Below are 17,808 nucleotides of genomic sequence, written 5' to 3'. Positions count from 1 at the left end.
GGCAAAGAACGAGTAGAGCTGTGGTCTCTGACAGATGTTGCATGCTGACTTTTGTGGCAGATTTCTCACGATTGCATCACATCTAACGATCTCATTGTGTTGGTGTACGTCATCAGGACTGCTTTTGTGCAGAACAGCAGTAACACTGTACAGCCAAGAAACGGGACAGCTTTAAGAGTTTGACCTGGCAACAGGACACATGCATACATACTCCCTCTCTATTAAGGTCGTGAACTTCAGGTATATCTGTTTCATTTTATGATTTAGTTTTTACATGTATTTTGATGACATGTATTTTTTTCATAGTCCATTGCTGGCTGAGCCATGCAACTTACAAAACCCACCAGCATTTGGCTCCTATTTGTTGTTAATTTCCCACACTGATGATGATGATCCCAGAAGCTTAGCGCTACTGCAGATTTAATAATTTGTTCAGAAATAACCACTGTTGCTGCTGTAATACCATATTCAGTCCACACACACACACACACACACACACACACACACACACACACACACTCTTTAGGCACAGCATATCGTTCCATAACCACAAAGGCTGCAGACTGTTTCAGCGCTGGTGAAATAAACGACTTTATGTGATGTGCAATTTTGTGCCACTGTGCCTTGAAAACAAGGGACGAGGAGAATGAGTTATAAGGTGTCTGCAGAGCCTTCTGTCTGTCCAGGGGAAATATATTCATCTAATAGGTACATGCTGCACCCGCTGCCAAACCACTCGCTCAGCCCTCCCTCGGCCATTCATGTCATAACCTTTTATTTATGACTCTATTTTGTAATCTCTCTTTCACACCCGTCTGTCAGTTTGTGTTTGTGGGTTTGCCATCTTTGGTCTGGCCATTATCCCGACAGAAAGCAGGCAAGCCTACCTCATCGCCAACTGCTCATCAAAGGCTATTCACTGTCCACAGGATATGTTCCTTCCAGATATTAACACCGCACTCAAAAAGTCCAGAAGCTACTAGGTGTTGGAAGTACTATTAACTTTACCTTATGAACCTTTTTTTCTTATTTTTTAAAATCTGCAATTCTTGTTTTCTTATTTGGACAGACTAAGTGATAAATAAACGCTACAGTGCAGCAGACGAGGCATTGTGCCCCACAGATTTCACTAAAACATTGTGTACTTTCAGCTCAAGGTCTCTGCATATCAGTTCACCCAGTTTAACCACAGTTTTTTCAGCTTCTCCTCTCTGTAGTCCTCACTGAGCTGATTTTTTTAATGTGCAAAAATAGCTGCAACTGAAAGAAAGAAAACGCTACATTACAACGGGGATCATTTCTTCCATCTATTATTCATGCTACGAATTTACATTCATGGACGTCATGCGGAGGTCCACAGCAGGGCAAGCGAACGGGAGAAAATGTATTTGTGTAACATGCTCTGATACATGGAGCGAGGAGCAAGTGAGATGAAATGGATAGTCTGCAGCGTCTATATATTTAATGCAAAATGTAAAGTATTGAGATTTACTTTTATTATGTTTCAGTTAGAACGTAAGCTTGAAAAAATAAACACAAATAAATAAAGAAAGGAATGCTTGCTTTAAATCACAGGTTTTCTCAAGGCTGTGTTTGAAGACTATCTTTGCTGATGGATGGTCTTTAAAGACAAGACTGTGAAGCATCGCTTTGACTCTGAGTCTCAGAGCAACTCTGGCTTCCCTACACTGATGCCTAAAATACTTCCTGCAGGAGTCACATCGGCGCATGTTACAAATTGAGCGCTAGCTGACAGATTAGGAAGTGCAGGACTTGTGCCAGAACAAAAGTGAAAAGTTTGTGAAAATGAAGCAATGTTTTTTTCTTTTTCAATTTGATGTGACACAAAATTCTAATCTTTTTTTAATGTACATTCATGCCAGTGCTGCTAATATTTATACATATTACCTATAGGACAGATAAACCGTTTGTTACGATATGAAAACGTCTATCGTTTCATATTACGCTATCATTTGTTTCATTGTGTCGCAAAATAAACTGTTTACAGCAATATTTTTTCATGGTTTTGATGGTCACTTTAGAATTCCTTAAAGTTCTCTCTTTGCCTTATATTTAATATAACCACACTACCCTTACTCTACATTAAAATGTTCAGTGGGTGTTACAGTAAATTTTAACATCCAGGCATCAATGTAAAAGACGAAGTTTAAAAGAGTTAGAAGTTAGCAGGAAATTAGCAGGAAGTTAGCTCACTAGTTTCCGGAAACTAGCGACATCTCAAGTTCTTGCAGAAGGATTTCTACAAAACAAATACGTTACTTTGGACATAAAAGAAAATAGAAAACAAAAAACTAAACGGCAGCAACATTTGTAAGGTTGCTGAAGTTGGGTTTGCTGGTATATAAACAACTTCTACCCTTGAGATTGGTGGCAGTCTTATTTAAAAAAAATTCTGATTCAAGCAAAGAAAAAGCGCTTTTGTATTTCAGTATTTCACACTAGCAAAAACAACCAATAGACCAAGCATCACCTTTTCCACCCTAAGCCCTTCTGAAACCAGTCAAAAGGGTTTAATAAAAAGAAAGGACAAGGAAAGCACATTACTGTCGATAAAAGAATTAATATATGCCTACTTATATATCTTTTTTCCTTAAATCTTTCAGCCCTGTTTTTATCCTTGGCAACAGCACTGCTGTAGTTGCACGGCTCATTTCCCACTCAACCAAAGCTCTGCCGTGAGTGCTGCACGTTTTTGTTTTCTTCGATGATACAACAGCAAAGTCACATCTAACTTTCATTGACCATCTGCCTCTACAGCTCCAGTGCAACCCACCTCTGGTCTTACTTCAATCACGTCTGCAAGGTAGGAAAAAAAAAATCCTCTGAGTTAGACCAGACGGCTCACTGCCAAGTATTATGCAGCAGGGCACTCAAGGTTGCTTTAAAAATCTATGAGATATTTTCGCCTCTGTCTCAAAATTAGAAACTGACAGGAGACCTCATGCCAGCAGTCAATCAAACAGACAAAAGTGGTCGTAAGTGTGTGTTTGTGTGCGTTTGCTGCATCGTTCAGACCGATGCTGTGCTGTGTCATCTCGGAGCATGTTCCTGACTGTCACCTCCACCCTGTGACTTTTTCTCTCATCCTTCAACCCACCTTCACATCAAAAATGGATTAACTTGTGCAAGCTGCAAATGCCGCCTCTCTTGAACGTAATCTTAATGAGTCCCAGTTGTGAAGAACAAAGGCTCTGTGCACAGAGACACCGGGCAACTCTCAATTAAGGCCGGCTGATGCCCTGAACAAGTAAAGCAAGCATGCACATGTGTACACACAAACACACACACACACACACTGCAGACTGTCAGCATGGAGAGGAAGGTCGGGTGCAGATGAGGAAACATCACGCTGCGAACATTTATTAGGGGAGACATCTACAGAGGGTCAAGACACAAAGACAGTAGTAGAGGGAAAAGAAAGACATACAGTAGCACCGTGCAGGGAAGGAGATCTTTATCTGTGTGACCACAGCCTTACCCAGCATGCATTAGTAGCAGGTTGGCATTTGTTAACATCATAAACCGTTGGTTTCTTTCCCAAATACCAAACTGCCTACACACACACGCACACACCCTAGCAAACACACACAAGTACACTCGAGTTAACCAGCGGTGAGAGTGGGCCAAACGCCATTCTCAGCTCAATAGACAATCCCAGAGATAGGAAGGGTTTTTAAGTCCAAGCAGCTTACCCAATCATTTATCAGATTAATACTTTTCATGAGAATAAACCAGTCATAGAGAGAGACATATGGAAAGTGTTAAACTGTGCTCATCTGAAAACCACAGAAATATTACATAACCGAAGGTCAGCCTCTGTGTGTGTGTGTGTGTGTGTGTGTGTGTGTGTGTGTGTGTGTGTGTGTGTATTAACGCTGTGGCTTCAATCTGAATGAAATCATTAGGATATCTCTTGGGCCTTTAGTTTGCATTGAAACTACAATAAATCATTTCCCTTCAACATCTCTGTTTCTGTTAAAATGGAGTTTGCTTAAAAGCAAGTTCCTCATCTTATTAACCACTCAAAGCACATTGCAAGTCACATTCCCTCATTCGCACTTTTATTCTATACACACAGCACATTTCCTATAAGACTCAAACTCCTAAACGTGGTCAGTTGTCGGGCTGTTACTATCTATCACCAGTTCTCCTCCTATTTCTGTACAAGTTAAGTTAGAGTGAAGCTGTGCATGGGCCTTACATTGGAGTCAAGCAGATCGAGGCTGTCCAGGCTCTTGCTGCGGTGAATGCGGCCTTTGATGCGACGCAGGGAAGGTTTACCTTGGCTCATAGGCAACGAGAGAGTGGATGTGGCAGGCATAGCCATAGCACCAGCGCCACCAGTAGCACCTGTAGGCTCATCTAAACATCCAGGAGCACCTGAGGGGGATAACTCTCCATCTGCCGGGGTCACCCTGCAACAGAGACACAGAAAGTCAATGAAAAGTCAAGAAATAGTCAGTAAAGAGTCAGTGGGGTTAAGTTTCACACTCATCAAATCAACTCTATTTTTGGAAATGTAGTGTATCTACTCAGCACCAAACTGCATTTAGTTGATAAAAATCCAAAAATCTACAAAAGTTAGTTGAAATCTTTGGAAGATCCTTTCTGCCCCTGGTTTTATTTTATGCCATCTGTAAGTCAATATTTCTGGTTATTATCTCAAAATTTCAAGCTAGGTATCTCAGCATTTAAACTTACTCATTCAAAACTTTGAGAAAATAGCTATAAATTGAGAAAATGAACACACGCATACGTCTCACTTGAATTCACCTGTTACACTCATATTTAACATTTCTGGGGACAAAATCTGCCAAAATCTTGAATGTTTCCCATAATGCATTGCTCGTGGGCTCAAACACTTAATGTAGCTACATATATTAAAAACAACAGCGCTCACAATGAAGATGATTTCTCCCAAGAGCTAGCCACAAAAAACACACATGCTAGCAGACAGCACTGCTGTATCTGAGGGAAAACATAAAAATGCCTGAAGCATCAAAGTGACATAACTTTCCTCTTGCTGTCTTTACTTTTTAAAGGACATCTTCTCCTGTTGGCTGTAGTGCCATTTAAGCAAGTGTGAATAATTGGGCTGAATGTCAGCGGGTAGCCTGCAGATGGGCACTAGGTAGGCAGCATCCACTTGTCTTCTATTATTAAGCCACAATGAAGACGCTTTGCTTCTTACATGCTTGGCTGCAAAGGTCTTTTAAGGTGAACTGCCTGGAAAAATAAGTCACTGCAATTTTGATTGTTTCCTCAATCACGCCTTAAAATGTTAACAGAATACAATTGTTTAAGTTATTTCAAATTCTTCAAAGGAATAAATACTTTTTAAAAACACCACCTACATACATGGTTTACAAGGAAAAGGATATAAAGATACAGTCATGGTAGAGAGAAAGAACACTCTGTCAGTTCAAAGGTTTAACATGTTAAGACATCATGAAACAATAATCTGGTCCTTACAAAATTTAAAATTACTTTAAGACAAGCTCAGTGACATATCACATTTCATTACTTATTTAACAAAAACTAAGCCAAAGTGCAGAAGCAGTGTGAGAAAAACTAAGTACCCCTCATGATTCAGTAGCTTTTAAAACCACCTTTAGTGGCAATAGCTTTAGTGTGCAGAGGAGTTGTGGTGTGCAGGTGTGCATTTGCACTTTGCTCTCCTTGCAAACCAAAGCCGTGCTGCCATGGCCTTTTTAGAGCGAAGAAGCTCGTCGTTCAGTCTTTTTCTAATTTTAATGTGATGGATTTTAACATTTAACAAGCCAACTGAGGCCTGTAGAGTCTGAGATCTAGCTCTTTTGATTTTTTCTGACCTTGGAGTGAATTTGCTGGCACGTCAACTCCTGGAAAGATTGGTGACGGTCTTGAATGTTTTCCATTTGTGAAAAATCATTCTCACTGTAGAATGACAGACTTCAAATTGTTCTCAGAATCCTTCCCAGATTGATTCAGTTTAATCCAAGTTTTATTTATACAAATGGTAAATGGCCTGTATTTGTATAGCGCTTTACTAGTCCCTAGGGACCCCAAAGCGCTTTACACATCCAGTCATCCACCCATTCACACACACATTCACACACTGGTGATGGCAAGCTACATTGAATTCAATTCAATTCAATTCAATTCAATTTTATTTATATAGCGCCAAATCACAACAAAAGTCGCCTCAAGGCGCTTCATAAATAATGGAGCCACAGCCACCCTGGGGCGCACTGACAGAGGCGAGGCTGCCGGACACTGGCGCCACCGGGCCCTCTGACCACCACCAGTAGGCAACGGGTGAAGTGTCTTGCCCAAGGACACAACGACCGAGACTGTCCAAGCCGGGGCTCAGACCGGCAACCTTCTGATTACAATCACACGACCCCCTATTGGCAAGCGTTTTGGCAACAGTGGGAAGTCCCTTTTTACAGGAAGAAACCTCAGGCAGAACCAGGCTCAGGGAGGGGTGGCTGGCTTCACAGCACCAGAGATTAATAATAACTAATGATTAATGATAACTGATGACAACTGAAGATCATTGCTGATATCGTTTCTCTGTGGCTTTGTGTTTACACACGCTTGAATGCTTCAGACCAGCAAACTGACCAATTATCTGCTTTCATAATGGTGTTTACGAATATATTTCTTAAATACACAATAACACAGTGCATTTAAGTCATTTTTAGATCTAAGCCATCTCGGCTCTGCAGTAGAGGCCTTTTAAAACAAACACTGGGCTATTTGTTGCACTTCAAATGTATCGTAATGACAAGTCATCAATCAGATGCTCGTACCAAAGTATTATACTGTCATGTGTTAAAGTTGACAACACATGACAGTGTCAAGGAAAAAAATAAATAAACCTACTGACAGGCTGTCAGTCTTTCTGAGCATGAGGACGGCAGGAGCATGATTAGGGGTTTCCGCTGTCTATTGAGCATTTTAATAGCCAGCCTGTTTTTATAGTTACCAAGCAGAAGTAAAAACAAAAGACGGTGGCACCACATGCTACACATGCTGCGCTCAAAGCCATCCAATCCCTCTGAAGGCTCGTTTAAACTAAAGACTGATTTCCTGGTAATAATTTGTATGCCATTCAAACATATAAAAAAACCTAACCACATATATTTGACTAATATTTCTTATTCTTATTTCTTAACCAACGGCAACATGGCTACATAACATACATGACAGAGCACTTTATTATATGCCTATACTGTCAATACATCTGGCTGCTCCTTTCTAAAGCTCATTAAGCCTCTTATATGATGGTATTTGTTCCCAGCTAGTCTCCTCACTGCCAACTTTGAAGCAAAAGCCATAGTAGTTTCTGAAAACACACGCTTTGTGGTAATTTTAGCACGATTTATTTGTGGTGTGTTGTGTATCAGAAGGCCTTAATCCATGCACATTAAGCACTTTGCACTTGCATTTAGACCTGAAACTGTCAATAAAAGTTGTTTTTGCTTGTTTTTGTCCAGCAAAGGATTTGGATTTCAAGATGAGTCTATTAACAGAAGGCTCAGTTATAGCCTCACATTTAGGGGGTGAAATCTGAGGAACACTTTCAAGTGTAATTAGCTAAATAGAATATATTGTGTTTTTTGTGTTCCCTTTTCTGCAGCTCCAACTCTGTTTTAATATGGAACAGGATAAAAAAAAGAATGCATATCGATAGCTTCACAGTGTCTGAGCTGAATACTAATGTAAGCCTTGAGACCTCAGTAGACATCATGTCCTGCTATCCTGTTGATCCTTTAAAAATGGATAAAAGGTGACCAAGCTAATAGATTTTATTTTCCTCCAATTCTTTAGCAAATGCGTTAAACAACTTTGAAAACATACTTCTTAACAAGAGTTGAGATTCTAAAATCTTAGTAGCAGATCTTTGACGTTTCCTTTAGTGCACATAGATGATTGAAGCTAAATGCTAACCAACGCATGCTAACATACCGACGATGATAATGCTAATGATGATAATGCTAACATAGTGTTTTGCAGGTGGGGGGGGGAGTTAAATTTGGCTGATCTCTTCTTCAAAGTCATGTCTTTCTGCACCTACGGCTACCAGTGTGGCTGCTACTTCCACATCACTCCACAAGGTTTTCATGACCACTTCTGTACCTCTGTGATTACATTATGGCAAATATCTGTGACGAACTAACTCAGCTTTCTTCTCAGTGATCCCAGGTTATTAGAGTAACGACAAAGAGACCAAGCAGTTTTTAGTGGAAGAGCTCACATTCTCCAACCCTGCAGGTGGGACAGCTGGTCAGGAGAGTGACCAGGAGGAAGCTCGTGATTTTTAAAAAATAATGTTTTTAATGTCAACAACGTGCTTTAAATTCATCCCAAGGGTCAAACTGTACATTGCGTTCTACTGTAATATATTGTAATAGACTGGGTGAATTTGGGTGCATGCCAGCTAGTTTTTTTGGACACACCAGCACAATCTTCAATCATCACCAGTCCTATCTGTCATATTTGTGATTATTTTGACATACTGGAGTAGATCCAGTGTGAGCCGGAGACCCTGGTGCAATTGGTCTGAACTGGACCTTCAGACAGAAATCTAAAAATAGAGATCTAAAAATAGCATCTGTGCTGGAAGCGCTTCCCAAGGTGATGACACTAAAGAGGAAACTCACCCAAATTTAAATTAGGTATTAAATCAGGTAGAATTCTTCTTTTTTTATAGGCTGTGTTAGAGGGCAGTTTTCTCCATATTCAGTATCTCAGTTTAACGTCTTATCATGCCAGCATTAGATAATTATCATTAACACAATGTGAACTCGAGGAAAGCCATTTTATCTGCACTTCATCTTCAAGGTTTGCCTTTTCTATATGCGACCTGCACCTGATTCATCTTTGTATTTACTAACAGCTAGAACGCACGTACAGAGCTCAGTCTCTGTCACTGTAATCCCAGTGTTACTTTCACAAGGGGATTTCATTTACACACAAAGCGTATGAAGCTCTTTGGTTTTAACAACACACTTCTAAGAATGAGGAGCGCTGATAGGGCCTGTATCTGTGTGCTGGTTTACAACCTGTAGGTCATTCTGCTAATCCTACACTAATAGATGACATCACAGGGTAACAGAAACCGGAACTATGTGGCTCAAGGATTTGAGGTATTAGTGCTTACATGGCACTGCATTTTATGTTCATATGAATATGATGTCTATTTACATAAAATAAAATTGTTTTATTATTTGGGCAAGATTTAATACTGTGCAAAAGTCCTGAGCCATTTCTTTATATTATGCAAAGAAAATGAGAAAAAGGTTAAGTAATTTATTGAAACGTGTGCAAATAAACACAGAAATAAAGCACATACGGTAAAAAAAAAAAGAGTCTTTACAACTCTAATGAGCTTGAAAGTCATCACCTTTGTTCTTCAACACAGCCTAAACTCTCTTAGCCGAGCTTTCTTGTAAATCCTTTAAGTAGTCTTCAGGAATAGTTCTCCAGGTTTCTTGAAGGACATTCAAAGCTCTACTTTCCTAGACTGATTCAATAATATTAAGGTCCAAGCTTTCACTATCCACGACTGATCGTGTTCCTCTTACCAGATATGCTTTTACTGTAATGGCAGTGTGTTTGGGATCCTTGCCATCCTGACAAATGAAGCTTTTTTTGCGACAGGCTGCTGGTAACAATTTGCCTAAAGATACAATTTAAAATAAGTTCTTTGCTAAGTTGTCTGTTATATGTAGCCACAACACTGGTTCAACCCTTCAGACAGAGACTCTTTTTATGATTGAATAATTCATTGGTCAGTGTTTAGTGACTAAAAAACAAACACATTTTTGAAAATGGTCAGGTACAGGGACTGGACTGAAAATGAAAGAGCAGCCAATTTCTAAAGAAAACTTTGAAAGACCTTCCGCAGCTTTATTTTTGAGTCATGTACGAGAGCATACAATTTATGATGTAATAGAGACTGTAAGACTTGGCAGTCCTGCATCCCTAATGGACTCATCATTGTTTCATCTAAATCCATTATAGCAGTGCTTTCCGAAATCTGTGAGGAGACTTTATAAAAATGTAACATACCTTGAATAGGGCCATTTTTTTTTACAATTGTTTTTATTTTTGCAGTAATTGAACTATAATCAATAGATAACATACATGCTGAAAGTCAGAAAATGTAAGCTTGTTGATTTTCTGCTTCACAAAAACTGTAAAAACAGAGCACAAATATAAAAACTATACAGAATACTAGAAGTAGCAGAAGATGAACAAGTTCACGCTTGCAGCTGAGGCACAACGCTGCTTCCAACAGCAGCTGGTATCCTGTAAATAAATTTCAACAAAACCAGACCACCATAGTTTGCTTTGATGTGCTATTTGATATGATTAATTTAGAGCAAGTACAAAGAAAATATGGGAAGAGACACGAATCCATTTGGGGTTGCATCAGGAAGAGTTTCCAGCGTAAAACATCTGCCAAATAAAAAATGTAAGGGAGGAGCCTACAGGAGCTTTTACAAAAACAACATATGCAGTGATTTAAAATAAAACTACGTGGTAATATTGGGTTTGATGCCAACACCGTGTTTCAGGAAAGTTGGAACAGGAGCAAGAAAAGGCTGGAGTCGCAGTCAAATACTTTTTGAGGTCGAGGAAAGATATAACAGAGAATCCATGAGGACAAGAGAACTGCTCAATGTTTCACTGCACTTACATAACTTTGCAACAGCAGCTGTTGCTGATGTGGGTCTGCTGTGGTCACACTACCATGTTTAGACTTAGACCTTACACATGTCTGCCTGTGCATTCTTAGCAGTATATTATATGCAAGCTGGATAAATGTAGTAAAAGTGATTAACGTGACTTCCTGAAAAGCCTGGAATTTAAAAAAAAACAAAAAAAACAAGTTACCAGAAAAAAGGCAAAGAGAAATGTTTGTATTAAGTAAAGTTGCTCACCCTCCTGCCTGCTTATATTTGATCTTCCTGCTGAAGAAAATCCAGTTTAACTTTTAAACTTTTGCCTTTTTTTAAAGGCTTTCAGCATCTGAGACTAAAGTCACATTAAATAATGACAATCATAATAATTAATTGCTGGCAATAAAGCAGAACTCACAATGAGGACATAACTAATGCAAACTGAATTTTTCTTACAACATTTGACTTTTATTATTTTAATATAGCTCATTATCGTTATGTGGTTCAGACAAGGCAGCAGCTTCATGCAGATGTTACCAAGATTCATACATCACCCGTAGATTCAACAGATTACTGAAAACACATCAGCATATTAGCAATGATATGACATAACATGGAAAACAGACTTTTAATTTATATGATGATCACGCATTATTAGTCATGTTGGCTGTGAATGGTCTTTGGATTGTGCACAGAGAGATTGAGGAAAGATGGATTGGGTGTTTGCCACACTGAAACACATAATTTCTGGCTCACAATATTATTAAAAGATTACGAGAAGCTGGAGAAATCACTGCACACAAGGGGCAAGGCCAAAAACCAATAATGAATGGTCGTGATCTTTGAAAAAAACAAAACAGAAACTCTAGACACAGTTCTCTGCTGGAAATCACTGCATGGGCTTAGAAATACTTCTGAAAACCACTGCCAGTAAACACACTTCATCCGAAAATAGGAATTGAGACTTTGGCATACACAGGAAAACAAGCACATGCACATGAACTACCAGGAAATGCTGCTGCCTCCTCTGGGTAGGAGCTTATTTAGGATTAGGGCTGGGCTATATCATACCGTTCACGGTAATACCGGTGTAATTTTGGGCAACGATAAGAAAATGAAATATCACGATAGAATATGGGTAAAACGTGCATGCGCAGTGCCTTTGTTTACTTACGCACATGGTGGCGACGCAGAATGAGAAGAGCGAAAGTGGATCGTTAAATGAAACGAATGAACCAGAATTGGTTTGTAAAAATGCTGCAACTTCAGTGGTGTGGAACTGGTTTAGCTTTCGTCCGTCAGATACACAACAAAGCACTATTTTTGGTAGAGCATGCTAGCGGGCCGTCGTTATTACCGTGTTGTTTGGAAAATACGGCACACTTAAAATCAATCCTTTGATTTTTGTGAAAATCGACAGTGCCCCTTATAGAGCTGGGCGATAGAACGATAACGATATGTATCGCGATATAACTTTTACTCGATAGAGAAATTAAGCTATCGCGATAGACCTCGCCGCTCTTGTCCTCTTAAAAAAAAAAAAAAAAAAAAAAAAGGTCAGCCAATCCAAATTAAGTAGCGCAGAGCCGAACCAATCACAGCCGCAGCGTCACGTCGCGTGACTTGTTGCGTACAGCACAAGTGCCAAGCCGCACGTGTGTTTGTTTGGGAAGCAGCCAGCGGGTAATGGAGCCAGCGCGTAATGGAGGAAATGAGTGTGCCGACTAGAAAAATCAACCGAGCATGACCGAAGAGAAAACAGATGATGGTTCCAACGCCGGAGAGATTGTCGAACGGAAGAGCCATAGAAGTTCCGTAGTGTGAAGGTATTTCGGCTATTTCAAGTCTGACAAAAAACAGAGTAGCGTGCACTGTAAATTGTGCCGAAAGCAAGTCTGGAAATACAATAAACTGGTGCATGCGTCACACTGTGCGCCACGTTATTGTTTCGGTGAAATGAATTTCTACAATACTGTTACTGTTAATTCTACTCTCTGCAGTGTTTAAATGCTTACATATACACACAGTTACTGTCCGTCCACACATACGACTCGGTTCTGCTTCTATGCCCCAGCTTTGTTTACTTTTTCCCACCGAGGCTTCTAGACTTCTGATTGGCCAACATTTCGGCACGGTTAGGAATCTAGCGCCACCTGCTGCTTTGGCATGTTCATAGCAGCGTTTTCCTTCATTTCTGCCTTTATGTGTGGACGGGATTATTTTTTAAAACGAAAACGGAAAATCTCCGTTTTCAAAAATACCCGTGTACGTGTGGACGTAGCCTCAGTCTCTGACTGGAAGCGCTAATTCGTCATTCGGCTTTTGTCAGACTAAAGTAACTGTTAAAACTGTTTGAAAAGCTCAGCTATACAACAAGGAGAGATTGAGAATTTCCTTTTAGTTCTCAGTTTATTTGATATTGACAAAAGTTAGTCAGTTTTGTCTGTTCTTCTGTAAAACAAACTAAGATTTTTTTTTAGAATTAATATTTTGTTTCTAAGTGGAATTGACAATTTAGTCTGTTTCATTTGTTCTATTTTGAAACTTAAACGCTTTAGCGGCTGCCTTTTGTGTAGTTTGCAATATTTGCCTTTATTTATCTGAAAAAGTCTCATGTTCCTTAAGTACATCTACCCTGTTGAACTTATTATGAGAAATAAATATTTAAATCAAAACAAGCTGCTGATTATTTCACATTTTACTTGTGAGCAACGGCACATTTAAATCTTACAAATATAGTTATTTGGCTTATATCGTGATATATATCGTTATTGACTGAAATGAAAAAATCATATCGTGATATGAAAAAATCTCATATCGCCCAGCTCTAGCCCCTTATAATCCCGTGTGCCTTATGTATGAATTCTGGTTGTGTTTACTGACCTCGAAATGATTTTATGTGGTACACGGCGCTCGAAAATCTGTCAAATGTTTTAGTACAACTTTGCTAAGCTACGAACCCGCTTGATGGATTGTCGGAGCGTTATGGCTATATTAGGCAGGCGCCTCACGGAGTGATACGTACTGTGCTTCAACATAATATTACCGTATTGTGTGTGTGTAACCTCTTTTTAAGTTTTGTGGATGTTATACATGGTTATGCTGATGGTTATGTCGGCCAATTTCCACTGGAAATGCCTTTTGGTTAAATTGTCAGCAAGGAATTTGCACTGTTACAGTTTTTTGGTCATATCGCCCTGCTCTCACACCAATTCTCTCCATGTCCTCCTTCACAACATCCACGAACCTCCTCTGTGGTCTTTCGTTTATGCTGTTAATTAATGAGACATTAAAGAACAAACAATATATATGCTGACATCCAAATGACACCTTGTGTATGTGAATGTGAGCAAGACGGTGCCAAATTCTGTAGATTTAAACAGGAGAACGGCTCTGCAGCACAAGAGTCGGGGTGATAAACTGACCTGACTGCAATCTGGACCTGTCACTTATATTTGGCACCTTATAAAACTCCCAAATATTGGAAAACAGGTGACACAGAGACAGACAAACATTCCTGCTCACGTTCACACCTGCGGCCAATTAGGAATCCCCTATTATGCTGACAGACATGCTGGACTATTGGAGAAAGCCAGAGCTCTGAAATACTCAGCGTTGTTAAAATAAGAGGTAATGCAATACGCCCTATTGCAGTAAGCTCCCTATTGCAAGTTTATTTTTCAAAGCATTTTGCTGAAACCAAACTCTTTAAAAAGCGATTTTCCTCTGAGCCCAATTTGGGTTTTTTTTGTGGACTTTTTTACTATACTTTCAGCTATACTGCAGGAATTTAGTGTGATATCTTTAGCTGTGCAAGGCAGTGGATTAGACTCAGTCTCTCTGTCTGTTCAGACAGATGTTAGTTTCACTTTTCACTGCCTCTGGAGGAATACAGAGAAACTCACAAACAGGCTGGAGTGCACTCATGGAGCTAAACTCAAAGTGTTCCCTCCAGTGCGAACAGACAATGACGGGATCTTACAGCACGAAAAGTAAAGAAATACTCAGACACATCAGGCACTAAATGTAGAGAGAGGTGAAATGGATAAATATTACATGAGACTTCAGCCCAAAATAGAGAATCTCCCTCATGTCCACAGATTAACAATACCACTAAGATTAACAGATTACCTCATCCAGTAAGTAATGTTATTTATATTAAAAAACATTCTTTGATTATTGTTTTAAGTAGGGCCGTGCCACATCTTATCGCCAGTGATAACGCTGGTATAAATGTTTATGTGTGATAAAAATGTCATATTGTGATATCATTGCTATAGGAAGGCCATGCATTTAAATTTCCTAGCGCCACAACAATGAGACAAACCCGGGCATGTCTGAGAGCGAGAGCCCAGCGGAGATTTAACACCTAACCACGAAGCTACTTCAACAACTTCTAACAAAGCAAAATGTTTTCTTGCAAAATATGCAAGAAAACTGTTTTAGCTAAAGGTGGAAATAACAATACTAGCAACAAAACTAGCAATTGATGCTAAATTGAGCTTCGCAGGAACGCTCGCTAGCTTCGCTCTATATGACAGGAAGAGCAAACAGTACATGTGGAAATAGTGGGAAAAGCCATGATTTAAGCAATTGTTTAAAAACCTCAACCCAAGAAACAGCATCCCAGGTAGAGAACATCTTTCAGTCTTATTAGGTGACAACATTTTGCAGCTCTTGACAAGTTACAAGTAGAGATGGACCGATCCGATATTACGTATCGGTATCGGTCCGATACTGGCCTAAATTACTGGATCGGATTTCGGAGAAAAATAAAAAATGTAATCCGATCCATTAAATATCACGAAAGCACCTCACAAAACTTGCAACACGCCGTAACTCGCCTCAGAACGTTAGCACGTCGGAGCAGTATGCATCACGTGATAGAGCGGCTGTGGCATGCGGGACCTGTCGGTGGTCTGGATAGCATTTGGAGCTTCGCTAGCAACCTGGCATTTCATCTCCGACAAAGTTATCCCCGAGAGAAGTAAAGCAAGTGTGTAAGTCCATCTCTGAATGTTTGTAAAGCATTCCTGCGTTAAGCTTAACAAGCGACTGCCTCTCCTGCTGCTACTTCAATCATGAAACTGCTTAATGATCAGCTGATCGGCTTTTCTGTCGCGAGTCCGTCTGTCTTGTTTGTTTTTGGCCCACTTTGCATCAGAAAGAGGAAACCAGCGGATAAACAACAGCAGCACGTTTAAGCTTGAAAAGCTGTTGTTAGAATTTATTTAATATTACTTTCTACACCAGGATCTTTTTTTACGTAGCTGACGCTGGTAACTGTGCAGGGGCGGATCTAGCAAAGTTTAGCCAGGGGGGCCGATAGGGCATTAACAGGGAAAAGGGGCACAAAGACATACTTTTCTTTCTTATTCTCATTTAAAATGTCTAGCTTTTAATGAATAATTATCTGACACCCAAAGTTTTAATTTGATGTAAAATGAATAGAAGTCAATTACTGTATATAGTAACTATTAAGTCTAATATATATACCCTAGTAAGCTATAGTACTTTTTCCTTTGGGAAGGTACCATCTGTGCAGTCTGCAATTTTGTTGAAGAAAGATGTTGAATCTATTTAATATTTTAATATATTGAAAAATAATTGATTTCTGTGCATTTTTTTTTCACACTGCATCAAATTAAGGTTGATTACGTCGATTAAGCATCATGAGGTGGAGCGTGAGGGGTGGTTCCCTATTTTTTATTTATTTATTTTTGTTGTTGCTGGGAGTTGGAACCCTCTTAGTTCGGTTGCTTAATATTTACGCTAAGTACTCTTTAAAATACCAGAATAGGGAGGATGGTGTAGGTTTAAGTTTATTAGATTGATCAGTATTGCTGAACTATGAAATATTTTTTTTTGCATACAGGTATAACAGAATAGCTTTAGTGTAGTTGTTGTTTTAAACTTGAGTATGAACTTATACAAAATGCAGCAAGATATTTAAAAAAAACAGTTTTGTTGATTAAAAAACACTATATCGGATTCATATTGGTATCGGCAGATATCCAAATTTATGATATCGGTATCGGACATAAAAAAGTGGTATCCTGCCATCTCTAGTTACAAGGTTAAGTTACTTTATTTTTTGTCATCTTAGAGTGTTAAGTAGTTATTTTTATACTTTTACTTATAATTTCCAGCCTGCTTTTGTACTTATTTCTGACTATTTCTGCTGCATCACTACAATATACTATAATGCTGCACACCAAGGTAAAAAGTTTATTGTCAATGAGAGCTGCTCTTTGGAAAAGGATGGAAATTGCCCTTGTATTACTCAGACTTATAAATGCTGCTCTCTGAAAGCTGCAAGCTTAAATTAAGGAAAAACTGAGATTCTGGGTTAATCCAATTCTCAGGAGAAGGCAGCAGCAAGGAGAATTTCATGCTTTGATCCAGGAGTTGAAGATATATCACAACCGCTATTGTGTATATTTAACCCTCCTGCCATCCTTTAAAGAACTCACACCCATCACCCTAGGGACCATTCTCAGCCACGCCATAAAAAGACCATATATCCATATTTTATTCCACTTTAAATTAGCCAACCTTGTAAAACTACTTCTCCCTGAAATATTCATGTAAAGTTTTAATTATATTTTCGTTGTTTTAACCCTTCAAATCCCAGTGTTATTACATGAGCGCCCTGTGTTATAAGCCCCAAAAACCAAAAAACGAAACTAAATATTTCCACAAAAAACCAGTTGAAGTAATATGTGATTGTCATTATAAGTAGGCCTTTAGATGGACCAAAGATTGGCACCAACATACATTTTGACCTGCCATTATTTTTTTTGCATTTTTTTTGCAATTTAAAAATTAAAACTTCAAGGCCCTGAGTCTTCATTGACATCCAAGAAAAGAAGAAAAAATAAAATCATATGATGATAATTTGGGGTTGAAAAATAGCGTTTATAATGGAAGTCAATGGGCAGAAAATGGTCCCCAGGGTGATGGGTGTGGGGATTTCTGCTGCTCAGCCATTTTAGGCTGATTTAAGGAATTCACACTGGAATATTAACATTGACAGGTAAAAACTATCCTGTGGCAAGTTTGGTTATATTCCACTGAACACAGTGGAAATGGCAGCCATTTAACACATAGCAGT

General features: G+C 39.1%; 1 protein-coding gene across 6 annotated transcripts in view; it reads right to left on the bottom strand.

Annotated features, from left to right (window-relative positions):
• Positions 1–17,808, bottom strand: part of tjp1a (tight junction protein 1a) — a 104,113-nt gene that overhangs the window by 74,340 nt on the left and 11,965 nt on the right. For all 6 annotated transcript variants that reach the window (XM_082528305.1, XM_082528307.1, XM_082528308.1 and 3 more), the window contains exon 2: positions 4,223–4,436. In XM_082528305.1, the coding sequence (XP_082384431.1) occupies positions 4,223–4,436 (214 nt within the window). The remainder of the gene's footprint in view (positions 1–4,222; positions 4,437–17,808) is intronic.

This window comes from Aulonocara stuartgranti (genome assembly GCF_965226115.1).
Source record: "Aulonocara stuartgranti genome assembly, chromosome: 1".
Taxonomy (NCBI): domain Eukaryota; kingdom Metazoa; phylum Chordata; class Actinopteri; order Cichliformes; family Cichlidae; genus Aulonocara; species Aulonocara stuartgranti.
The sequence above is the reverse complement of the archived record's forward strand: the minus strand, read 5'-3'. Positions and strand labels throughout refer to the sequence as shown.